The sequence below is a fragment of the Pygocentrus nattereri genome, chromosome 21 (genome assembly GCF_015220715.1).
Source record: "Pygocentrus nattereri isolate fPygNat1 chromosome 21, fPygNat1.pri, whole genome shotgun sequence".
Taxonomy (NCBI): domain Eukaryota; kingdom Metazoa; phylum Chordata; class Actinopteri; order Characiformes; family Serrasalmidae; genus Pygocentrus; species Pygocentrus nattereri.
The window spans coordinates 22,886,207-22,913,711 of NC_051231.1; the positions used below are offsets into that span (position 1 = coordinate 22,886,207).

The window sequence follows — 27,505 nt, forward strand, 5'->3', positions numbered from 1 at the left end:
TATTAGTCACATTTTGTTTTTTGGTTTTCTTCTAATGTTAAATTCTGAAGAAATGTGCGTTAAAATGTGCAGAAATGTCTTTTATTTAAAACATCAAAAAAGCCTTGTTCACTTCTGACTGGGATGCCCATACGTCTGCACAAAACTGTATATAAAATATACATAGTGGACAGTTGTGGAATTCTTACTGTACTGACGGCTGATTGTGACTCTTCTCTACAAATGTACAGCTTTTAAAAATATATAGGCCAAGGTTGTGTGTGTTATTCCAGCACAAGAGTTCTCACCAAGAGGAGTATTATCTGGTTCTTTGCTGAGTCATTACAGTGGCAGTGTGGCAAAGGAAGGTTTGTGCAAGGTGAGCGAGGTTTGTTCAGGCCATCCAATGCAGGCAAACACTTGTAGGCAGCATCCGGTGCCACATGTCTGTGACTATGAGCATCAAAACACTCCTTACGAAAGCCTGTCTCTGCTCATCAGCCATAACAGCTCTGAGAATGCTGAATATCTCTCTCTCTCTCTCTCTCTCTCTCTCTCTCTCTCTCTCTCTCTCTCTCTCTCTCTCTCAGATGCACAGCAGCCCATCAGTCTGGCTTTGCTACTCTAATCTGGCTCATTTTAAGCAGCGAACCCCCTCCCCCTCTTTCTACTCCTTTTTTTTCTCGATGATTGAGGGATGTCGCATGTCTGCTCTTGCGCTTAATCCCTGATGGAGTACAACTGTGTTCATCCGTCTTGCAGATGGATTAAGTCTCATGCGTGGCTGTCCGACGTCAGATTAATTTTTGTAATTAAAAAGGTTCCAGGAAAATGCAGCACTAGAGAGAGGAGCGAGCGCGTTCTGGTGATATGAGGGGTACCATTAAAGAAGTTTAATGTACAATATGTGGCGTTGATTAGTTTTCTAATAAACCTATATACACTTACTGACCACTTTTTGGAAACGCCTACCATACCTAGTTTATAGGCCGTACATATAGCTGTATAATTACAGACAGTGGTCCTAATATCCTGAAGAAATGGTCATCCATCCTTTATCTCATTCATCACTGGTAAGTTTCTGACCACAAAGCCACTTTTGCCAGATATTATCTGGGTGGTGGATTCTAAACACATGCATTGAATATGGTAGTGTGTGATGTTGGTACAAGTGCATCAGGTATAGTAGCTGTGACAGAGACTTGACATGTTTGTGTCACTGCCAGGTCGAGAACAATCGACTGCGCCAAAAATATCCAGCCAAGAGCAGTTTTGTGGTCAGAAACTGACCACTGATAAAGGGCTAGTGGATGACCAACGCAAACTGTTAATCAACAGATGAGCTAGAGTCTCTAATTGCACACAAACAAGGTGGAGCTGCAAAAGAGGTGTTTCTAGTAAAGTGGCCAAAGAGCGAATACTCATGTGTCGTTGCACTAGTCGGGCCATGAATGCGGGGTATGTCTTTAATACTTAGGCTTGCACTGCCTGCAGAGCTCAGTTTTACATATCATGCAGGAGACCTAGATTAAATGTGAAGTAGGACCCTTCATTGTGGATTTTATCATCTATCATTTGTTTTTTAACACTGACATTTAGTCATTGAATGCTTGTCCTCTGCTTTACCCCTCAGCTAAAGAGGAAACGCTGTCTCATATTTCAAGTGTCTTTGACCCCTCTTTGCCCCATAGACCCCTTTGGCCAAATATTTAATATTGCAAAAGAGAAAAACAGGAATCCTCTCTTGTGTATAACTGCATTCAAAAGGGCCATAACTGTCCATAAAGCACTTAATCCACCACTTAACCTCTTCAACCGGAAAGGCCTGTATAGGGCCCCTCACTTTAATCCCTCACTACATAACTGGCATATTACTTTCATAGTTGTTACTGAATATTTCATAATATTCAATGAATGTTAGACAACGTGCAGCTCAAAATCGGATTGGCTGGGTCTCATTCAAACAAACTTGATTTGTGCATAAATGACTGCATGTTAAGTCAATTCAGTAATAATGTGCTAAGTTATTGTACTGTTTATGGGCTACTCTTTCAGTGTTCTGTTGCTTTTAAATTAGAACCTACTGTGAGCTAGGTATTGTGTATTATTTTGTTAAAAATAAGTGTATCTTACGTTGTATTTGTTGTCAATTTATAAAAGCAATGAGCAACTTGAGGCCTTGTCTTGGAGTAGTTTTGCCATGATTAAAGGGTGGTGTTGAGCATTAGTAGCTTATTGCTTTAATAAGTCATAAGATTAAGAAGCAAATACTAAACCTGCAGTTTAGAGGACTAATTACTTTATCTTATAGGATTATACTTGATGGTTGTAGAGGACAGGCTGATTTGCAGTAATAGTCAGTCCTCCTTGTAGATTGGGTTAATTTAGCTGCCATTTCCTTCAGTGGCTTTAAGGACAAAGGTTCTGGGGTCACAATTTGGTTACCATTCATTGAAAAGATCAGCTGTCACGTCCACGTTCTTCTCCCAGTGGCCTGTAGGCTTCTCCTCTCTCATCCATTCCCTCTTTTGCAAGTCTTCTTTTCTTGGACTGTGTAGGTTGGATCTTGCCCCACAAGCCCCTAACATATGTTCTGCTGCATGGACGGACATTTTAGTGGTCACTGCCGCACAGGCGAAACCTTGTTCAGATGCTTATTGAACAGGAGAGATATTGTGTTGGGCTTTTGAATGCCCCTTTCACTCCGGCTGACAGACACAGGAAGCCATGCTTCAGTCTGCAGCACTCCATAGCTGCTCAGAATCAAAGGTAAACACACATTAGACTTTCAGGATGTGAAGACCTGAGACCATGGAGGCTTATATCATGTACTGCTTATATTATGGCCACTTTATTTGAAACGTCTTGTAGGTCCACCTTGTTGATATACAGTTAGATACTGCGGTCCTGTTGCCATGCCCAGTTTGTATCAGCCACCCTCTGGCATAACTAGGGTTTACATAAGTCCCAGTGCAAAAGAAGTAATTGGAGCCATATGGTGTCTTTTTCAGAGTAATGCATAAGGTAGGTGTATCTCAAAGTTGTGATAAATAGAAGTACTAGATTATTGTAAAGTGCTCTCTATGTTGGTAGTGCTGCATTACATAACAGTGTGATTTGGTAGGTCAGGATCAGTTTGTTCTCTTGTAGCTCAGTATAAGGAAAGTAGTGGTGCGGAGAGCTAACTGTGACAGAACTATGGGGAGTTGCAGGATATAATTAGGTCACCCTTGACTCTTCTGTCCTGTCTCTGTCTCTCCTTTTAGCAAAGGGCAATGAAGTTTCAATAATTTGCCCTGATAAATCTATAGCATAATACCCATTAGCATTTATTTACACATTGATGTTGGAATTCACCATTATTACTCATCGTGGGTGGGTGGGTGGTGAGTGTGGTGGTGAAGCAATAATATACGTGCAAGATCATCAGTATGCATTTATGTTTGGATGCTTTGGGTTTGTCATTACAGCAGCAACAGGCATGCAAAATAGACCATGATGGGGTGTTTTTTTTTTTTTTTTTGTGTGTAGATGTATGTGGCAGTTCATTAATATGTGTTTATGTCCGAATGTTATATTTGCTGTAATCTTCACTAATAGCAATAGCCCTGCATAATGGAGCAGGATGTTGCTCTGTCCTTTCATGCTTATACACCACCTAGCGCATAATCATCTCTTTTAATTAGCATTATTTTCTATCATTATATACCATCACAACCATCAACACTGACTGTCTCTTGGCCGGTAGGAACCCAGCAGAGAGAGACAGAGAGAGACAGAGAGAGACAGAGAGAGACAGAGAGAGACAGAGAGAGACAGAGAGAGACAGAGAGAGACAGAGAGAGACAGAGAGAGACAGAGAGAGACAGAGAGAGACACAAGTGTCCCACATCTCTGTCTTTACACTCCTTCACATTTTCTCATGCACTCACACGGCGGAAGTGGAGCAGCCATAGTTGACGACATAAGGAGAAAGTAGGTAGGATGAGTGAGGGAGGGAGAGAGGAGAGCGAGAGGGAGTGTGCGTATCTGTAGCTTTAAGAAGGCTATGAAAAGCGTGCTGCAGAGGAGGATGTGTGGGTGCTGCATCGGCCTGAGTGCACTCCGCACTGCGTGAGAAAACAGGGGGACGAGAGAGAGTGATCGAGAGGCACTGAGTGAGAAAACAAGGGGACAAGAGACAGAGGATGGTCAAGCGGCGCTGGGTGTGAGAGTGGGGAGGGGAGAGAGAGTGGGAGATAGAGAGAGAGGAAGTGGTCAAGCGGTACTGAGTGGGAATGAGGGGACAGGAGGAGAGAGGGAGAGTGGTTGAGCAACACGGAGTGAGAAAACTGGGAATAGTCCAACAGAGAGAGTGACAGTGAGAAAACGGGAGAGAGTGAGTGGTCAAGCAGCACTGAGTCAGAAAAACAGGGGGTAGGCAGAGAGCAGGTGTAAAGCAGGATGAGAGAGTGGCACTGAGTGAGTACATCCACAGAGAGCGATTGAGTGAATGAATGAGCAGTGAGGTAGGGGCAGTTTGTGTGCATGTGAGAGAGGGTATTGGGCGAGGGTAGGGGTGCAGGGTGGCACAGGGGGCAGGGGTGGGGGGTGTTGAGCCAGAGTGCGCCACTAAAAGCCCAGCGCAGCTCTGCGATGGTGGAGGCACAGCAGCGGCTGGCACAGACAGCCCTCAGCACAGCGCCACAGAGACGCCGGCCTCCAGCCCCGGCCGGGACCGCACCTGGAGCCAGCGGGCTTGGAGCTGGAGCTGGGGTCATGGACGTGGCCGGACGCAGATAGCCCCGCCCGGCGGCATGAGGGCAGCCCAGGATGAGGCAGCGGCTGCAGGAGCCTGCTTCACGCAGGTGTCCCGCCGCATCGGACGCCTCTTCAGACGTCTGCCTAAATCCCGCTCGTGGTCCGATGGGCTACGACTGCTCCGCAGATCCAGCAGCAGCGGCGCTCTTGTGCTGGCAGGTAAAACAAGGGGCAGAGGTTGAGAGCGGGGTTGCTGGGAATACAAGAAAGATGTTGGTGTTGACTTTTTGTATTGGAGCTTGTTTTTGTATTGGTGGAACTTATATAGACTCTTTAGATTAGGTTAAGTCTATGTGCTGCTGCTGTTGTTGTCTGATTTCCACTTGAGTAACAGTAAAGGTGAGTGAATTAGAGTGAGAGAAGCAGAGGACAGGAAAGAAGAAGAGAATAAATGTTCAGTTCTGTGCTAGATTAATACAGTTTTGTAAAGCTCAGGTTAAAGGTGAAGTTAAAGGTTAATGTATGATCTCGATATTCAGTTAGGCTGTAACTGAAGGGCTCTGCAATGACTTCCTAAAATAGCCCAGTTCTATTCTATAGGGAGCATCACATTTTCTTTCTCTCTCTCTCTCTCTCTCTCTCTCTCTCTCTCTCTCTCTCTCTCTCTCTCTCTCTCATACCCCCCCCAATGTTTAGTCTGTCTCACCTCTCCCATTGTTTAGTGTCTCTCTATGCTTTCACTTAGTGTCCAGTGTTTTTCTCTCAATTACACTGTGTGTGTGTGTGTGTGTGTGTCTCTCTCTCTCTCTCTCTCTCTCTCTCTCTCTCTCTCTCTCTCTCTCTCACTAAATATTAAGTATTTATTATTTTTCTTTATGACTGCTGTCTCTTTAAATGTTTGCGCACACACAGATATATATATATATATATATATATATATATATATATATATATATATATATATATATATATATATATATATATATATATGTATGTATATATATATATATATGTGTATATATATATATATATATATATATATATATATATATATATATATATATATATATATATATATATATATAAATAAACACACACACACACACACACACACACACACACACACTATTGTTTTCTGTTCACATGCAGTGTGGCTTGAATAGAGATGCAGGGGCTGTTCATTGATCCAGAGCTCATGCTGTGTAAAGCCCCTATGGTTCTAGAATGCTCCAGTGAACAGTACAGGCAGGGAGAAATGTGCCGGAGTCAGGACTATCTCTGTGTTATCACATCGTCAGCCCAATCACCACCGTCCACTCTGTTTATACACACTGCAATGCAGATTTATCATAGTGGAGTCAGTGTGTATGTGTGTGTGTGTGTGTATGTGTGGTGTTGCACTGAAATTGTGTGCTGTCTCATGCTGATTCCTTACCCATATCTCCTTTTGATCATTCTGCTCCAGACCAACTGCTTTAAAAGTCTAGACAACTTTGATTGAACATGACCTTCAATGCTGATGTCATCCAGACACTCTTGACGAGAGGCCGGATGGAGATGAAAACTGAATTTTGCATCGATCTGGAACCGGCAGTCTCTTGGAGTCAAATGAGGAAAGCAAAGATGCAGTGGAGGAAGCTAATGAATACAAAGTGATCTGCTTTAGGGTGTGTTAGTTGCCTAATGTCAACCTTCGTAGGACTCTCAGTCTATTATGTCTTTTTTCATAGAGGAACCTGGAATTGTTTGTTGGTTCCTGATGAATCGAGGTCAGATGGATGGACAGAGACTGAGCAGTCAATTTTGAAGTTTACGGACTTTGATCTGGAGGCTTTCTCACTTTTCTTATACCCTAATCAACCTCTTTACAAGAAACATCCACCTTGTAGCTCCACATAGCTGTTGTGCAGTCTATCTGTTGATACACAGTTTGTTTGGCATCCTCTAGCCCTTCACCAGTGGTTAGTTTCTGAGCACAGAGCCCCTCATGGACCTCATGCTATGCTGAGAATGATCCAAATAATATCACATCAACAGAGGCTCTTTTTCTCCATTAAGTAAAAGTTATTCATTTTCTGCATTAGGAAACATTTAACAGAAGCCTCAACACCTAAATTTTAATTTTCTATACAATTTTTGCATATCTGTGCTTTAGCCTTTATTACAGCTTCCATTTTTTTCAGGAAACTTGCTTTCAGTTTTTCAGAGAAGTGCAAGTGCTTTTTTTTTTTTGTAAGTGCTTCTTGACAGCAATAGTGCAAAAGTGGAGCTTCATTTTCTATTTTCTCTCAAAGATGAAAGCTTTAAGTACTGCTTATCTGACAATTTGGTGGACTGCCAGGTCTTGTGTGATTTTAGGAGTCCCATTTTTGCTATAACTTTTAAGCATTTTTATACCTTCAGACAGACTGACTGGAAAATAAACAAATGACTGGTGGTCTCTGACTTTCGCACAGTATTGTATATTGAGCCTCATGAATTGACGTCTAACATTTTAAAGTAAACACTGTCTGGATAAAAACTAAATGGAACAATGCTATGGAAATGATAGTTGTTTTTAATTTTGTTAAGAATGCAACAAAAGAGTATTTCCAGAAATATGATCCAGTTAGATTATCATGTAGCTAGTGGTTCATCCCAACTAAGAGTTCTGTGGAGATCTTGCATGATGGCTTGTATTGATGTTTGGTCAGACCTTTAAAACATGGGGCATATGGGATGACGTTACTGGTTTTCTCGCCCTCTCTAGTACATGGCAAGGTTGGCTGCCCGATGTGCAATCCTCCCTCACACATGCTGAGTCACCACAGATGCTGACACATACCAAATACGCATGGTTGGTGTGAAAGCAGTGGGCAGGGGGTGGGGGGGGGGGGGGGGGGGGGGGAATTTGGACATGTCATTGAGAGGTCTTGGATGAATATTTCATACCCAGTACTCAAGTCTCATCTTGGATAAAGAAATGACAGTTCATTTGAGGCACTGGCTCTTATTCCATGTGCCCCTTACTATTACAGCTATAGCATTCATATCTTTAGACCTGTCATGTTTTTTGGCATTAGATTGGATGACATTTATAACAGACAGGTATACTATTCTGTAACATATAGCAATCATCCAGCTATCATTTTGTCTCTTTTCTAAGTGAAAAATAAAATAACACATTCTTTACAGTGATCAGACTTAAATATGACATGGTTTGGTCAATTTTAGTGCACTATTTCTATGTGTTTGCTAAGGTCATCATAAAAAAAATTAAACAAAATATTAAATGTTCCATGACTTTTTCATATGACTCCAATTTTAGAACTTGAATTTATTGGAATTGTCATTTGTTAATAACAGTAATTTAATACATATGTAATAAATAATAAATTGTAACATTGCTGCTGTCATACTAGTTCTATGTTGCACTGCTTAGAAATGGAATGTATGGTTGTTCTGAGCAGATTCAATGTCTTTTCTTGCCAAGAAAAATGCACAAAATAATATACCAGTTTCTGACCAAAATAAGCCCAAATGTAATGTTACATGTTGTCTATAAAGCAAATTTCTCATAGATTCTCTCATCATGACACATGACATCATCACACAGTGAAAACATTATTAACCACTAACAATGTAAGAAATTTAATGTTGCTGTTCAGAAACGGTTAAGGATGATTTATGTTTTGGTTGCATTTTTGTTTCTAGCAAATTACCATTTGTTTCCCGTTTTCGTTTTTTGGCCTTCAAACCTCTTCGGAGCCATTGCACTGTTGGTTACTTATGACCTCAGATTATCAGCCTTTTTCCATCCTAAAAATGTGTTCCTTTGTGAATACCTCAAGGCCATGACATACTCCATTCACTTTAGGCCTAAAGAAAGCAGTTGATATATGGTCGCCATTCTAAATATATATGCCTGTTTTGCATGTGTGTTAAGTGCTGATAAGGTTCCAGACAAACACTGAGGTATTCAGTGTGTTGACTCCATCTGTCCTACAGCGATCACAGCACACACACACTTTTGTACTAAACTACATTTGGCCCTAATTAGCACCCATTCTGAATGGCTTAGCTTTGAGACTGGGGATGCTTCTATATCCTAAAGCATCAATAGAAACACATTAGCGGTGCCTTTGTCCACAGTATCTGTACATTGGTCACATTTCCCGTCCAAATGCTCAGTGTCTGGTTCTCTAGCACTGTGCATGATGATTGTAAAAATCCACTAGATTGGATTTATATGCTCCCTGAGTAGCTTCAGCTTCATGCAGACTTTGGCTGTCGAAACAGAGCATCCTTCCTTCTAGTGACCATATATTATTTCAATGCCTTTCACCCAACATGCCTTGATTTAAGTGGGCTTAGCATCAATAAATCTAGACACTTTATTATAGTGCCTGTTTGCACTATTTTAACAGGGTATAAGTGCCAAATAAAATAGTACTGCCAAATCTTTGGATATCAAATCAAATCAAATCAAATGTATTTGTATGGCGCTTTTTACAACGGATGTTGTCAGAAAGTAGCTTCACAGAATTCCAGAAAAGACAAAGTTTTAACAAGAATGTAAAAAATGTAAAAACCCCCTGGCAGGCAAGCCAGGGGCAACAGTGGCAAGGAAAAACTCCCTCCCTTGGGAGGAACCAGGCTCACCAGGGGGGACCCATCCTCCTCTGGTCAAACTACCTACAAGTGATTATACTACTAATATTAATAGCAGTAATATTGGTAGTAGGAATAGCTAGGAGTCTATGAGAACATCAGTGTAGGGTGGGCAGCTAGTCCTAGGCAGGTGGTGGTAGCTGGGGCGTGGGCAGCTGGTCTGAAGTGGGTAGCAGGAGGGCTCGTCAGTCGTCCTTCAGTCAGTCGTCCTTCAGTGTCCAGCCGGACATGTGGGCGATTGTATACTCAGAAAAAAGCAGGGAGAGGGAATTAGTTTTATTGTCTGTTTGTACGTAAAACAGGGGATGTAAACATTTACAGAGTGTGGCTATGACTCCGGCAGATCTGACTATGACTATATATGCTAAAAGGAGAGAACCAGAAGGACACCGACACGGCAGCCCTCTGAAACAGTTTGGCATCCCTCCGCTCCACCGTCCACAAACCTGAGTGACCGCGCGCGAGCAGCGGGACGACAGCACCAGCATCTCAGTTTACTATAATTCCCTGTGTCCATGGACCCCTGGATCTGCTGCCTTTATCTAAGGGGGAACATTTACCTACCAAAAGCTAAACTGAACAAGTGAGTTTTCAGCCTAACCTTAAAGATTGAGACTGTGTCTGAGTCCCAAACATTTTCTGGAAGATCATTCCAGAGTTTGGGGGCTTTATAAGAAAAAGCTCTTCCCCCAGCTGCAGCCTTATGAATTCTGGGAACTATTAATAAGCAAGCACTCTGGGATCTGAGTAGTCATGATGGCTCATAATGGGGAAAAAAGGTCTTGTAAGTACTCAGGAGCGAGCCAATGTAGGGCTTTATATGCCAATAAAAGAATTTTATAATCAGTACGGAATTTAACAGGCAGCCAATGAAGTGATGATAGCCCTGGACTGATATGATCAAATGTTCTAGTTTTAGTGAGGACCCTGGCTGCAGCGTTTTGGACTAGTTGAAGTTTGCTTAAATTCCTGCTCGTAAATCCTGACAGTAGTGTGTTGCAGTAGTCTAGCCTGGAAGTAATAAAGGCATGTACTAGTGTTTCCGCATCACGCAGGGATAGGGCATTTCTTATCTTGGCAATGTTGCGAAGATGCAGAAAAGCTGTCCTAGTGATGCTGCCTATGTGTTGATTGAATACTAAATCTGAATCAATTATGACGCCAAGAATTTTTGCTGCTGAACCAGGTGTAACTGGAAAGTTGACGAGATTAAAAAAAATATTTAAATGCTTAAAAATAAGCATTTAATGGCTCTAAAAGGCTTTTGACCTAAAATTTGCTTCTCATTTTAGGCCATTCATTCATGGTGGAGGGTAGATGCTGGGCATAATAAGGCAAAATAGTCCTCACAACATAGGACCATTATTTTACAATTATCAACATTACATAGAAGCTCAGTAGCTTTATAGATCAATTTGGGTAGCATTTGCATCATTGACATTGCCACCCCTGGTTCCTGTCACCACCACTGTAAATAAATCTGAGTTGATACATTTGGGTACAATGCACCATTTCACAGCAAACCACTCTGAATGACTTTGTTTACATCTCACCCATTTATTTATGTAGAAACTTTGAAAATCTGGTGGGATTTACCTTCAGCTAAACTTGCCTTTGGAACTTTCTTTGAATGGAAAGATGTTGTTAGGGCATTTTAGGTCATGGCACACTAAGTGGTCCAATTAAGAATATGTGGGTTGTTTATACACTTTGTCTGTGTATTTCAACCCAACACAAACCTTGAGACCAGGGTGCAATTATCACATGTTAAAAATACTGCCCGCCTTTTAGGCCAAGCAGTAACAGAGGGAAAAAAAAGCCAGAGGGAATGTTTCACCCAAAAATGCCACCATTGCCCATAATGAATAAAAGCTTCTGTGGATGGTTAGCCTTATTCAGACAAGCATGCTAACTAGTCCCCTTTGGATTTCATTAATTGTTATCTATGTTAGCATTATGGGGTGGAGTTGTTTTTTTTTTCCCCACCTGACAGTAGGATGTAGTGTTAGAGGGAATTCCATTTTCCGTTCCAAGTTTGCTCCTTGTACTCTGGGCTACATGTTTTATTAGATTTTGTGTTTTTGTTTTGTTTTTCCCTCTGCCCTGATTTCCTGCTCCACTGTTTCCAGTGGCTGTTCTTTGGACTTGAGGTAGAAAAGTAGGCAGAAAGACATACAAAGAAAGAAAGCATGAGAGACAAAGAAGAAAAGGAGGAAAAAAGAGACAAAGAAAGAAAGGTAAAGAATAAAAGAGAGGGAAAGGGAAAAAAAGCAAAGAAAGGAAGAGGCAGAGGGAGAAAGGCAAAGAAAGAAAAAAGAAGAGAATGGAAGAGCGGCAGATAATAAAGCGGCAAATACGAAGCCAAGAAAGAGATTAAAAAACAGCAAAAATGAAAGGAAAAGAGAAAAAGAAACAAGAGAGAAAGAGCAGATGAACAGATTTTTTCAGTGTTAGTATTTGTGCCAGCTTTCTTAGTCTTAAGTGTTGAAGACGCTTCATATTTATGTACATGCCTGCGTGAGTTATGAAGACATCGCAGCTCATGTCCCAGTAGGACAGTGGCCAGTCTGGTCTCTGTAAGTTGGAACATGTTGACTTTGGCTCCAGTGCTTGTATTTGCAGAGAGGGCTTTTCTCTCAGGTGGGTTGCAGAGATTTAGGGGAAAACTGAATGGGAACAGAGCAGGGCTTGTGTCTGGTGAAGACGGGGGTGGTGGGGGGGGGGGGGGGGGGGGGGGTCGAGAGTTGCCCAGCTCGTCTAGCAACACTCTAAGGTGAAGAGTTTAACAGTCAAAGACCCAACACAGCAGTTATGGTTACAAGCACAATAAATCAAAATTATTTTACCCAGAATGCAACGATGTTCCAAGTGAGGCTTGTATTGTAGAAGCGTCTTACTCGAGTCAAAAAGATTCCTGTACATCAAGTTAACCTGATCAAGCCCTTTCTGGCTAAAATAGGTCATACTTTTAAAATTGGTTGCACTTTTAGAAGTTGGCATGTCATTAACAAGACATAAGACGTGAAATCAGAATGTTATTGTTCATTATTTCATTCATTATTTAGTAACACTACAGAAGGCATTATCAAACAGCACATGCTTCAGTGGGTGTACATTTCCAACATATTTGCATTTTGTTCAACAGTATATACTCACAATATAAGGTAAACTGGGAAATGGTAAACAATCTTCCCATCTTTCCAAGTACTTATGAAATGGATGAATATGCTTCAAGTACTCAGTGCACCAACAGCACAGGTGTTTACCTCTAGATGACTGGCTCAAATGATGAATAATGTTGATGACGGCTAGGATAAGATGGCTAAGGACACCAGCTGTCTAATGAAATGAAGGTTAGATGGGTTTGTGTGATGTAGAAGGGGTGTAAATAGAAGGCATACTGCTTAATAGAGGTCAAGGTTGGCTCACTCCCTCTATAGATTATGGTGGACATAAAGATGATCTCTGATCATATTACTGAAACACTTTCTGCTAATTGCCCAGAACCACCGGCTCAGTGTCAATGTGTTGAAGTGGAAATCCTGAAATCAGTTGACAGTGACGTAAGCATTTTAACACAGGGACATTACAGATCATTGTACTTTTCTAATATAGACTTCTAATTTGACTTCATTAATATCACTATAGTACATTCACAGAGCTCAATTGCCCAACAAGACCTTCATTCAAGCCTTTTGTCCATGCACTTCGACTTGGATTTATGGGAAAGGTTACAGGGTCAGGTTGCTGCACTTGGCAGGGAGAAAATGGCCAAAAATGTTGCTGACATGGGCAGAAACCAAGAGTGAAAGAGAGTAAGAGAGAGGTGTCAGCGGAAAAGCGTGGTGACCATCAGCCTCTGCTCTGATGTGGGAAAAAAATGCTGATGAAGAGAACAGCAAGACAAGATCAGAAATGTCGGAGGAGGCTGGGGGGTGGGGGGGTTATAGAGGCACACAAAGAGGTTTCAGCATTCTCCCTCCCATTCTAGAGAAACCCCTTGCATTCCAGGTATGGCAGGGAAATTTTGCCCATCCAGAACTCAGAAACAATCACTGGATTGTGGTCATCTAAGAGACTTGTGTGTATGTTGTCCTTATGGGGAAGTGACCTATTAGAATGAGAAGTGGTATTAAAAGGGACAATCCCACTGACTTATCATGCAGATTCTCCAGAGTTGACATTTTATTCTGAGGAAATTCCATACATACTGAAAGATTATGTTGTATGCCACCAAGACATTGTTGTTGAACAGTAATTCTTTGTAGAAGATCTTCTGACACCATTGCTGTTACTTAAAGCAACAGTTTAAATTGGGGATATGGAGACCTCTCTGGTTCAAACGTGGAATTGTAAACAACTTGTGGTGGTACATCAGTGGTGGTCAGCACCCTTGAGCAGATTATCTGGACAAGTAAGATTGCCTTTTGAAGGATCCTTTATGTTCGAGCGGCTTAAGAGTCTTGCCCAAGAAATCTTATTGCTATAGCAGAGGCATTCCTGCTTGGATGAGGATTTGAGTATTCAATCTTCTGCGGCATCGTCTGTTAAGCTATGCATACACTGTTATGCATACACTGTAATCTGTATCCCTACTACTTAAGGGTATCTAGCTGGACCTTTTCAGTCTGTCAGTCCAACGTATGACAAGTCTGAAATCCTTTGTCAAATCCAGCCTAAAGGCTCTGATTGTTGATGAATGTTAGGCTTTACAACTTGCAGCAGCAGAAGCTCACTACGTTTATTCAAAAAAAAGAAAAAATATGTTAGAGAACAGTTGGTTTCCCTGAACACACAGATTACATTGAGGGGTGACTGTAGATGACTTATGACCTTCTTTGGGTTCAGTTAACCATGAACCAACTGTTAGCAAACAGTGAACTGAAGCATGCTGGTCATTTCAACTCCAATGAGACTTGGCCTTCATCAGGGCAAATAATCCTGGAAAGTCACATTTTTTGTGGTTGTGGGAAAGTTTATAACATGGTCATGCCACTTTTTTCTCTCAAAACTGACTGCAACCACACCACCCTTCCCACATATGCTTTCAGTACAGCTCAAAGAAATGGACAACTTGGCTTTAGAGAGCATTGAGAGTAACTTGCATTGTGTGTTTGGGAGCTTTGCCGACGTCTGAACAGATCGATTGCTCGAGAGTGCTTTTCCACACCACAGACACCGTTACCTCTCAGCTTACAATGCCTTCGACTCCCCAGTCCCGGCTCTGTCCCGACAGACAGATTAATGGATTTTCCCCTGCCTGCATCCTGCAAAATCTATGTTTCAGATGCATTCAAAGAGCCATCTCATCCCTGCTCATCTTCTGTATTACCGTCTGCACCCCCCATGTGCCAGTAATTAGCGCTGTGGAAACCAGACCAGGACTAAGTCTCATTCTCTCCACCCAGCTTAGCAGGTTAAGGAGGTCAGCCAGCAGTATTAGGGTGTGTGTATATCAAGTATAGGAGCATAAGCTTAGTATGGGTCATGGCTGGGGCAATAAAGGGGTTGGGGGTGTGGGTAAAGAGGTGTTTTGCAAGGTTACGTTACCAAAGGCCTCAAGGTCTAGTGTAAGAGCTCTCAGAGGGCCTACTACAAATCTGCCTGATCCTGTTTGGGACATTTCCATGCATCACTCTAGACATGGTTCTTTGAGCATTTTGGGCAAATAATTGCAGTATGACAACTACTTCCCAAAAAAGTATTGTTAATTTTTTTTATTTTTGTTGAGATATTAACATAGAAACATAGAGCTATAGCTAAGCTTAAACTTGAGTCTATAGCTGAATTGTAGCATTGATATTAATGCTGCATTGAAGTAATGCTTTTAACTTGGTGCTTTAAAAGGATCAACATACAGACATGGTATTTGGTTACATCTTTTGATACTGACCATAAGGTTTACTGTTTTGAGAAGGTAAATACATCATGTACTATAAAGTTATCTCTCATATTGCTAGCGTTAGCTGGCTAACTTGTTGCTAACAAGATTTGACTTTCATGGAGACCTCCATGTTTTTTGTAGCATGAGGTAAAAAATGTAATTCAGAGCCCTGAGCTCCAAATCCACATTTCCTAACTGAATTGAATACAAAATACATTCTACGTAGCTTGTAGGTACTTTACAGTATTTTATATCAAGGTTTCTCCGTAGCCTGTAGATGAAGTATGGTGTTGACAGTAAGCTATGCTTGTGCTGTAGCTCTGTCTGTAGTTGAATTATAATATGGATTTTAAGCTTAGCTTGTATTATAGCTTGCAGTTGAGACACTTTGTTGGTATAGTCTAAAACTAAAGCTGTATTAGCCCTTAGTTGAATTACAGATTAGGTTTTAAAGTTGTACCGCAGCCTGCAGTTGAACTGCAGTGTTGATTGCAAGCTAAGGTTGTACTGCAGACCAGCTGGTTTGGACTTTTGCTAAGGTTGAAGGTGAGAGGCAGAGCAGGACGGAAGCTCATCTCTTCTCCTCCCAGAAACGCATTTCCTGATCCTGGACCATACTATTTGTTTTGGACTGCATCTCGAAGTCCTCTTCACACCCTGTTCAGCCCTGCTCATTTGTAGTGACTGGCCAAAAAGGTGACCACCATTTTCCTTGGGCACTATCAGTATGTTGTAGTAGCTAAAGGCATTCCCAGGCCCTCCTTTTAGTTTGCTGACCCACCCTGCTCCTCTCACCGACGTATTTCAATGTGTTCAATGCTGATAATCAGCCAAGCTAATGTGTCAGTCTGCTATCTATTCTATGATATCGTTGCCCAAGGAGTGATGCTTTTTATACAAACAAAAGCTTTATCATGGAAAATTCAAACCTCACCGCTGAGTCTGGCTATTGCAGTTTTACCAACCATATGCTAATATGGTGATCATATAATGCTATATAAGTGATTTTAACTGCATGACTTCAGATAAACCCTTCTGATTCCCTGCAAGGTTTGTTTCTTATTGAAGTCATGGCCGCCCTGTTCTGGAGCATATCCATTGCTGCAGAGATTTGTTGCCTTGGTTACCTCGCAGTTATGAATGAATGAGGAGTCTATGGCTGCTCAGTCTTGTGTTCTCTGAAGTGTTTGTTTACAGTTGTTCTAAGGGCAGTGCTGTGATTTCCCCTCGTATTGGTAAAAGGCAGGTTTGGAAATCTGGTTTACATCAGGGCCAGAGAACATCTTCTGTAGCATGTTCTACTGACATCCTGGTTTCCAGAACAAATTCTTTAATTATTAGTGTGCTTTTGTTCTGTGAAATGGGGACAAAAAAAGGCCCCTGATGGCCAGTAATACCAGGAGAAACCAGGGAAACCCTCATGTCATTGAAATGTTTGTTGGCAGGCTTCATGGAACAGCTGGCTACACTAATATTTTAAAGGGGAATTCCACCGGTTTTTCAGAGTTTCTGGGTAATTCAGTCATTGAGTCAAGTCTTTGAGAATGGTGTGTGTGTGTGTGTGTGTGTGTGTGTGTGTGTGTATGTGTATGTGTATATATATATATATATATATATATATATATATATATATATATATATATATATATATATATATATATGTATATATATATATATATATATATATAATATGAATACATGAAATTTACACACAATGTAAAGGGCAACAGGTACTTTCAAAAATAGAGAAGGTTTTGCTTAGACAGCAGTGAGATATATGTATACATATCAAATGTCTGTCTCCTCCACTGTGAACAAGTCTTTGGTAAGTTTTTTTTGCAGTGGCACATATCAGATCTCTCTGACTGTTTACATCACAGCAATTTAATTATGAAGAAATTTTGAGAAATCTGTAATGATTATTAATAATTCCCCTGTAATGACCCCATTCTGCTTGTCTTTGTGGGTTCTGGCATTTCTGCGCCACCAAGTGAAGACCATTATGTCCTGCAACTGCTGAGTGAGTTTAATGGATTAAAGTTAAACCCAGTTCACTAAAGACATCAAGACACAAGTAGGATTACTCATAAAGAGTTCAATGTACCAACTGAAATGCATCGTTCTATCTTGGTGACTACCATCTGTTAACTTATTACAGCTGGAACTTTCATATGCAGCCACAGGGGGGCAGGCAACACATATTTGCAGAGGATATGTGAATTCACAGAGATGACTAAAAAACAATGCATAGCTTTGCTGTATTCTTTATTGTATGAAGCCACATATGCTGGGGTGAAAACCATTGACTACTCTGTCTGTTCAGCATTGTATAAATATTACCCTAGGCCACTTTCTTCTTCAAAACCAAAAAGTAACAATGGTGACCTGTGGTTACATGACTGCAGTTTTTCATGCTCTGTTTATAAGACATTGCCTGTCTTCTGAAGTGTTCTTTTTGTCCTGAATCACCCTCTCTTCTGCCTGTGTGTGTTTGTGAGCATGAGTGTCTGCAAATGCATTCCTAGCCTGTTCTGGACACTGCGTGTGTCATTTTATCAGCTTACTTTATTTCTGCCCAAGTGTTTTCCTTTAGGCATTCTGCATGGCTGACAACAAGGCCTGCATTTAATACTCTCAGACTCATTAGCTCATGCTGTTTTTTCTCAATGCTCGCTTTCTCAGGACCTGAAATGGAGGTCATTCCTCTTGTTGGCTCTTCAACCTGTATTTTTGGTCTCTTTGTGAGGTGCAACTAACAGTTTGTGTTGTATGTCTCTGTCCACCAGACTGCAGCTACACGTGTCACCTGGAGTGCGAGGGTCTTGTTCAGTTGGACTGCAACCAGAGTGACAGGCAGACAGAGGAGACGCCCACCGACTCCCCATGCACAGTTTACTCTACGTCATCTGTGGTGAAGGTAAGCTTACACAATGATTCACACAAGAGGGTAGTAGTGGGCAGATCCATATCAGTTCTTCCTGAATTACTGGATGAAATTCTTCCTCAGGTCATAACTGTAATAGCAGAATGTTACAAATACAGAACAAACAAACAGTGCAAACCATGCTATCATTAACCCATTTGAGTGGCTCAGTAACATTTATGAAAATTTAAAAAAAAATAAGCAGACCCTCCTGCTGTCTGGTCTTCTGCATCTGAGGTAGTCCACTTTGTTTTTGTAAGTGTTAGATTTGCGTTGATGGCACAGCAGATCTGTTTGTTGTGGTGAAATAACAGGTTTTTACTCCTGTTGGTATCAGATAAAAGGCCTATGTACAGATACGGTTAGTAATTAGTAAGCAGTACATGTTCTGTACCTACAACCCCAATTCCGATGAAGTTCGAACGTTGTGTAAAACATAAATAAAAACAGAATACGATGATTTGCAATTCCTTTTCAACTTATATTCAATTGAATGTTCAAACGGATAAACTTTTTTTTTTTTCTTTCAAATATTCACTCATTTTGAATTTGATGCCTGCAACACGTGCCAAAAAAGTTGGGACAGGGGCATGTTTACCACTGTGTTACATCACCTTTCATTTTAACAACACTCAATAAGTATTTGGGAACTGAGGACACTAATTATTGAAGCTTTGTAGGTGGAATTCTTTCACATTCTTGCTTGATGTACAACTTCAGTTGCTCAACAGTCTGGGGTCTTGATATTGATGTTGATATATGGCTTGCATGGCAGAGTTTGAACTTGTACTTGTAGAGGGAGCAATAAACTGTGTTCACTGACAATGGTTTTCTGAAGTGTTCCTGAGCCCATGTGGTAATATCCATTACAGAATAATGTGGGTTTTTAATGCAGTGCCGCCTGAGGGATCGAAGGTTACAGCCACTCAGTGTTGGTTTTCTGCCTTGCCACTTACTTGCAGAGATTTCTCCAGATTCTCTGAATCTTTTGATGATATTATGGACTGTAGATGATGAAATCCCTAAATTCCTTGCAATTGCATGTTGAGAAACTTTGTTCTTAAACTGTTGGACTATTTGCTCATGCAGTTGTTCACAAAGTGGTGAACCTTGCTCCATCCTTGCTTGTGAACAACTGAGCCTTTCAGGGATGCTCCCTTTATACCCAATCATGACACTCACCTGTTTCCAATTAACCTTTTCACCTGTGGAATGTTCCAAACAGGTGATTTTTGGGCATTCCTCAACTTTCCCAGTCTTTTGTTGCCACTGTCCCAACTTCTTTGGAACGTGTTGCAGGCATCAAATTCAAAATGAGCAAATATTTGCAAAAAACAAAGTTTATCTGTTTGAACACTAAATATCTTGTCTTTGTAGTGTATTCAATTGAATATAGGTTGAAAAGGATTTGTAAATCATCGTGTTCTGTTTTTATTTGTTTTACACAACGTCCCAAATTCATTGGAATTGGGGTTGTACTATGGCATTAAGATAATAACAGTGTAGTAAATTCACAATGCTGTAAAAAGATGAAGTATGTGATTACTATTGGAAAAATTGCAGCCAGACAGAAAGGGGGGGGTCATGTTTTGGTGGACGTATAATATGCATCTAGCGGCTACAGTGTGGGTGAAACATTGATTGAAATGGAGACATATCTATTCCATCAGATGGATTGTTGACTCTAATGCTTTAGAAATGTTTTTGTTGTGACCTGGCCTATGGTCACTTCCTGTTTATTTCAGCAGGGATCGTGCAGGCTTGCAGTTGTAATTAAAAGTAGGTACAAGAAGCTAGTTTATGATTTAAAAGTTATGTTAACTGAATGTTGTCCTAGCAGTTATTATTATTGCTGGGAAACTAGAATAAGTACCTGTAATTTTTACTCTTTTCATTCAGGAGAATAGTCATGCTTGTGTAGCAAGGTGCTATTGAACTGTAGTACAGAATGAATTAAGTAAATCAAAGGGGTATCTCGCTGTTGCTGTTATAACACTGAATTTAACCCCTTAGTGTACTGTTAAATTTAGGAGGGCTACACTTGTATTTAAACTCCACAGGTGTGTACTTTTATATTGTTTAGTAGTTTTGAAAACAAATTGTTTAATATCTTAAAATACCCAACAGAAAGTTGTCAAACCTATTGGTTAGGCCTTCAGGAGCTGGACAGAAGGCCTTACACATTACCAACATAACTAGGAAGTGAGAATGGAATCAGCCACACGTTTTTATTTTCAGTGGGTATGACCAATGTCATGAGTGAAATTGTCACTTTTTCTAGAAATCTTTGATACGTCACCAACTGTCAGTATGTGTAGTCTGTAGTCTCACTGTGTGTTTCAGTTCAGGTGTTAGAAGGGGAAAAAGGTGCCAACCTTATGTCTAGGCTCTTTCCTGAAAGAGTCACAGTAAAACTACTATGTGCAACATATGTTATGTTAAAGTCTTCAAATAAGGCATATTGAATGTCCTTTAGAAGTTTCAAATGTTTGTGTTTAATCGAGAACATCCAAAAAAGTTAATGGGGTAGGGGTGCTAGTAGAAATCACATAGGGGTGCTAGTAGAAATCAGCCTGCTTTTAACTCATTTTTGATTGGGATTTATATATTTATAACCCAAACTGACAGTCTAGTAGCATTTTGCCACTGCTAATATATAAAGCTCTATAATAAACACAGCACATAGATATTCTACTAATAATAAGGATGAGATCCAAAACACCACTGTGTTAGCTGAGAAAGTTTGGTCCATTAAAGTCAAAGTGAGTTGGAAATCATAATGCATTTCCCCATAATGCATAATGCATTTCCCATACTGAGATGCAGTATCAGGGAGGGTCTCTGAGCCAACTTTTTAATGTATCTCACTGGGTGATATTTAAGCATGGGGAGGGGGGGCTGTAACATATTATGAGTTAATATTTTTTTTCTCAGCCTACTGGTGCACAGTGATATTATCAAAGCTCAATGTTTTAGTGGTGGGATAAAGTCATTACACTTTAATGGAAGCTCATGGAAAAACAAAATTTGTCTTTTAGGTGATTTAAGATTAATCATGCGTAACATGATAGGGCCATTAAATAACAAGGTAAAAAAAGTTACATTTTAGACCTGTATGCACATTTTATGGTACAGAGACCCACATGCATGTCTTGGCTACACTGAAGCACTTCTCTCAAACAAAACACTGAAAAGATACCCATCTGCAATTTTTTCCGCAATATTTTGCGTTCTGAATCTGAGCACAGACTCCAATTTCTTTATCTTAATAAAGTGATCTTGTGGAGCAAAGCAAGCATCCAAATGTACAGTAACCTTTTGTTCATGAAGTTTATTCATTTTCATTCAAAACAGAAAAGATAAAGCTGAAAAAATGCTGAAAACAAAGCAGAAAGAAGTGAGGAGGCATTTCTCCTGCTGGCTTTTCTGGACCACATTAGTGCATGCATGAGTTCCTCTCAGGGGTCTTGACTGTGAATAGTTGTAGCAGTGAGTTCATTTCAGGCCCTAGGTAGGCAGGAAGTGACAGCACAGAGGAAGAGCAGCAGGGGCCTGCCAGGACCCATCTCCATCTGCCAGCTACTATATAAAAATACAGACACAGGCACCTGCATGCTAATGCTAGACATCTTAAAATTTTTACTTTCCTATAAAGACATGGAAGGATTGCACTGATTCTGAGCAGCATGTGGACAGTGCGCCCAGTGGTGATCAAAGGTTATGTTAACTGTTCAGTTGATGCTTTATTGGTAGTAAGTGTCATTAATGTCAAGAAATTTGAGTCTGCACATTCATTAAAAAAAGATTCTGAAAGGTTTCTTCAAATAATGGACACTGAAGTTGGTTTGGTGCAAAGTTTTAGATTTATAGCAGGGTTAATTCAAAATGGAATAGTTTGTACAGTTGACTTTTTAATTTGTTAAAACAAAATTTTAAGTGTGCTGAACTTAAACACGTGTTGATGCAACTTTGCCTCTGTTTATTTTCCTGTCTGTATAATCATTTTTTGAGAATGGAAATAGTTATTCAAAGCAATTTGATGTGAAGTACACCATTTTAGGTAAATACATAATTAGAATTGTTTACAGTGGTGGTGATGAGAACTAAACATCCAAAGAATTGAATGCCTCTTAAAGCTACAGAAAGCTATTACTTGAAATGGTTATTAGTTGCTTGAAGCTTGAGACGTTGTTTTACCATAGTATACCATATATTTACCATATATATTAATTGTTCCTTAAAGTGTTGCTTGACAGGTTGATTTAGATAGTAAAAGAAAAGCTTTGCAGTTGGTTACAGAATAAGCTGTGTTAAACTGTGTTAGTATTAACACAAACACTTGCGAAAATCCGCTGAAACCCAGAAGCAAAAGCCGTATAGCTACCTGACTTGCATTGCTTTGGCACTATCACACTTTGCTCAACATTTAAGGTTCTAAGTTAATGATAGCAACCTTTCCTTATGGTAACATCTCCTCTTTCCAGCATATGTCTTGCCTCATCTGATGGCTTCCATTTCAGTGTTGTCAGTAATGAGACAGAGAGACAGAGAGACAGAGAGACAGAGAGAGCCCAGCTGGTTTGTCATGGAGATTGAGAGTAGCTGAATGGAGAGCTGTCAGCTTTGGACATTCAGATCATTTCTCTTCTGAGCTGAAACTCACATTAATATTCCCAAGCCAACAGACAGTGTTTTCACTTCATATGGTCTTTCACACTGTTATATTTATGTCTCTGCATTAACCACATGACAAATGTTGTGGGTACTTTGTTTCCTTTAGTTACCACTAGAGGGAAGCACTGGTCAGTGACAGGCCTATTATTAAAAGGCTTTTCAGTTGCATGGTAATGTAAATGTGAATAACCACATTACATGAGTAAAACTGGATGTCTTTCAGAGCAAAGCATCCAAAATATTTTCTAAAGGAGTAACTCAGTTAGAGGAACACAAAGGCTTTGGATTGTCCATTAACTTTCTAGATTGACATTATTGTGTTGGGACTTCCAGGCCTAGGGCTTTCTATTACCATACCTGCTCATTATTTAAGAGACTAAGCTTCTCAGATACACTGAAATGGAACTAGTCTAGTCAGAGCACAACTGAATGACACAGAATGCACTATCAATGGTATGGACAGTCCTCACAGGAGGCTAAGACCAGAGTACTGGGAATCAATAATCAAAGTATAAAAAGCTGTTTTGGGGACAGAACCTGTCTTTGGACATTGGGAGAAATCTCCTGTTCATCTCCTGTGGATTTGAGGACTCTATGTTGTCTGTTTTTAAAATTTACACTATTTGAAAATACCAGCTGCTCGTTACACTGTGGCCATTTCATGAAAAAAGACTAAAGTATAAATGGCAATTTTTTCCTCTTTGAATAAGTCACTGTTTCACTGTGATAGTGATATTAGTGATATTCTCTATTCTCTGTTTTATAATGAAGTATTTGGAGAGCTGGGTAGAGTAACTGAATCAGTTATATATTGATATATTGATATCTAAGTAAAATAGTAACTGTAGTCAAAGTAAAAGGGCCTTCCTAAAAAGCAACTTCAGTAAAAGTACAAAAGTGTCTTAGTGTTGTCTTAGTAAATCCAGCACCTGTTGACATAGGGACTGGTGTTTGTACAGTGCTATTTTTTTATTTTTGAGACAAAAATGTGACTAAATAAAAAGTAGATTCTTTTACTCACTAAGATCCCATTTACACCTGGTCACTCCATGCATCTCGAGTAACAGGATTATGTCTGGATAAAGCCAACCCACATTTAAAAAACAAAAAAAAAGATGTAAACGCACCCAAGACGCTTTTAAAACAGAGACAAATCTGATCGTTCAGACCACTTCAGCAATGCTATAGCTGTAATATATGTGTTATGATTTAAAAGTGCTCAGGACAACTCAATCAGTATCTTTTGTTAAGTGCATGTGCTTGAGTAATGTAGCTAGTTACTAGGGTGCAGAATGTAGTGGATGAACAGAAGATAGAAAATGACTTCTTCACTTTAATCTGAAAATTCATATGGATATTTCAACCCCCACTGTGTATCTCTTCACTGCTCTTTCACTCTAATTTATGGATGAGATTCCCCAAATATGTCATGCCTCTTCAGTGTCTTGCATGAACCTGAAAAAGGACTCTTTCACCTCTCTCTCTCTCTCTCTCTCTCTCTCTCTCTCTCTCTCTCTCTCTCTCTCTCTCTCTCTCTGTCTCTGTCTCTGTCTCTGTCTCTGTCTCTCTGTCTCTCTGTCTGTCTATGTGTTTTGTGTTTTGAGAGGGTGCATAATGTTCTCACGGGGAGCTTTACCCTAATTCGCCTCATATCATGCAAGTGCAGTGCTGTACCCTAAGCAGCACTCAGCCCAACACTTCAGCATTAGCTATTTCCCCTGTAGCTTTAGTCTCTCCTAGTTTCTCTATTCATTATCATTTAACACATAAGGAACTTGCTAGTATTTCTGCAAGCACATGCTTACCTCCACTAGAGTTTTGTATCCACTTTACATCCTGCATTATTGGAAGGCATCAAGCTGTAGGAGGAAGCAGGTTAGAAGATAAAGGAACATCATGTGTAAAGGTAATCATGGCACTGCCCTCTAACACTGGGAGCAGGATGTAAATATGAACCTCAGTTCCAAAAATGTTTAAACAGTATGTGGAATGCTGATAAAAACCAAAAGCAACAAATTTTCAGTTTGATGTGCATTAAAAATAAAGCAGTACAAAAAACATATTTGATGTTTTACCGTTGTTTGCACCACACAAGGAGGACAGGTCTACAGGCAGGCCGATCTAGCACCCACACTCTTGGATTACTCAGTTGTAACTTGTGCAGAATATGGTTTAGTGTTGTAATGTAGAAATCAACATGAATGACCGTGAAAAAGATGTCATCTAGAAAGCAGTGTGTTGCTTCAAAATGTGTTTGTCTTCCAGCGTAAATGGTGCAGTTGTAGATGTTACCATTACTAATACAATCCCATGCCATAACCAACCCTGACTTTTGAACTGATACTGGTAACAGTCTGGATGGCCCAGAGAACACAATGTCTGTTACTTTCATAGACAATCAGAAAGATTGACTCAACAATAACTCAACAGACAACAATAAACAGTATTTCTACTCTGCATCAGTCCACTGCAGGTGAGTTTTATCCCAGCAAGGTTGATGATGTTTCTGGATGTTGTTGACGTATGAGCCTATGCTGTGCATAGTACAGTCTTAAATGCTGAATGAGTCAATGGTTTATCTTTTTTTTTTGTGTGTGTGTTTTGGATTTGCGTTTTGCATACTGTTCCAACTTTATTGGAATTGAAGTTTGTATGTACATGACGAGGCACACCTCAAAAAGGCACAACATGTGTTCATGGTACATCTGAAGTTAATGATCAATTTACGTTCATGTTGCTAATCCCACATTTTTCCATGCATATGGCAGAATATTTGCATGCCAGTTTCATACATATCACACATCCTGTTTTGTGCAGAATGCGCCTTGAAACCTGGCACAAAAGGCTTACTACACCTGGCACAACAGTACCCTTATAGTAGCTTCAACCCCAGTCACTTTTGAGTGTGTTCTAACGGCTCTGTGCTCACTTATTACCATCAAGCTGACCCCTTGCTGTCTGTGGCTCCCACGGGGGCAGAGTTGGGAGATATCCCCCTGCTACGGTTCTATGTATTCCTTCCCTAGAGCCATGTCACTCAGACATGCACGCTGAGCCTTTCTGCTCCCAGTGTAGGCTTCCTCACCTCCTTCAACCCTGCTAGCACACACCCTAGGCCCACTTTACTGTCCAGCTAACCCAAATCGCACTGTGTTCCCTTAAAGTCCCATCTGTGCCACTAATATTCAGGGTTTGCATCTGATGCTGAAGTTTAGGGTTTATATAACCTCTGTATTACTTTGATATGTTCTTATTTAATGTGAGTAAATTATTTTACTAAAATAATTGCCCTGAAGCACATCTTTTTTGGCTGGATACAAATAAGAATTGATTTGGTAGATAGAGGGGGTACAAAAAAGTTGCTGTATATGTATATCATTGCTGTTGAACCAAAACTGTGCATCTCCAAATTGTTAAAAAGAGAAGAAAAAAAATACTCTTTTAAAATGAACTACAGATGAATTCTACTGATAGTTCAAAATTTCTGCACTGTTTGATATGAAATGATACCTTGTAGAGAAAATTACCACAGATTTTCTTTACAGTGGTGTTAACGTGTAACATGGGTTGTGATGTCTAAAGCGCAAACAGTAATTTTATTTACTTATTTGAAATAACCAGTGAATCTGCCTGCATTTGTTCATCTTCTGTAATGCTGATAATGGTAAAATTGTGGTAAATCTGTTTCCTTTGGGGGCTGCTTGTACCTCTCTGCCATGAATGGATTAAAAACCTTTTCAGGCCAAAACCTGTTCATGAAAACTGTCAAGACGTATCATGCCTCATGCAGCATATTAATGCATTCTTTTATTCATCTAATAACTTTGTAATATAGCCTTCAGAGGCATTAAGAGCTTCAGACATCTGGTTCCTCTCAACGCCATTGTGAATAATTCTGACACTACTTTTTCTAAAATTAAGAATTTTACATCAAAGCGTCGTAACTATTTAATTAGGCCAAGATTTTGTAAAATAGGTAGATTCCCTCACTAATGTTAACAACATTTTGATACACCAGTGGTTGGACCCCAAAAGTAATTTGACGCAACGTAGACTGCTGCCGTTTTTCAAAATTAAAAAAACAGACTGTGACAATGTAATGCTTTGGTGGGAGGGATTGACCTTGGAGGAGTTTCAGCAGCCTTGACTACACTGTAGTTTAAGCAGACGACTTTCGCATCTCAGACTTCCTTTTTCCTGTCTCTCGTGCTTGTCGGCCACAAACATAAGCCTCTGCGTACTCTCAAACTCACACATTTGCATACATACAAAGTGTACACTCTGTGCAGTGGCAACCTAGGGGTGTTGCAGCTAAAGAGGAGCTTCAGCAACATTTCAGCAGAATTCGCTTTATCTTTCATCTGTGCATTTTCTGCGAATGTGGGCCGAGGTTTATTGAGTCAGTTAGCCTCCCAGTCACTCCTTCCTGTTTGCGTTCTAATTTGTGTCTTTCATGTCTCAGAGATAGAACAGTCTTCCTGGTTCACAGTGCATGGTTGTGATCACTCTCACTCTATCTTTCTCACACACACATGTGCTTTCTGAGCCATTTACTTTTCTCTGTGTGGTTACCAAACACTGTCATTCTCTGGCCATGAAGGAAATCTCCAAAATAAATGAGGGTGAATGGAACCCGTAATGAGTAGTATGCAAAT

At 40.2% G+C, this 27,505-nt stretch overlaps 1 protein-coding gene across 2 annotated transcripts in view; it reads left to right on the forward strand.

The window, feature by feature from the left end:
* Positions 1-27,505, forward strand: part of rassf5 (Ras association domain family member 5) — a 65,123-nt gene that overhangs the window by 8,097 nt on the left and 29,521 nt on the right. Inside the window, exons 1-2 of one of the 2 annotated variants that reach the window (XM_037532344.1) lie at positions 4,566-4,938; positions 18,040-18,170. In XM_037532344.1, coding sequence (XP_037388241.1) covers positions 4,776-4,938; positions 18,040-18,170 — 294 coding nt within the window. In that variant the 5' untranslated portion in view covers positions 4,566-4,775. Of the gene's footprint in view, positions 1-4,565; positions 4,939-18,039; positions 18,171-27,505 lie in introns of those variants that run through there. The other variant, XM_017713032.2, reaches the window with a different exon arrangement.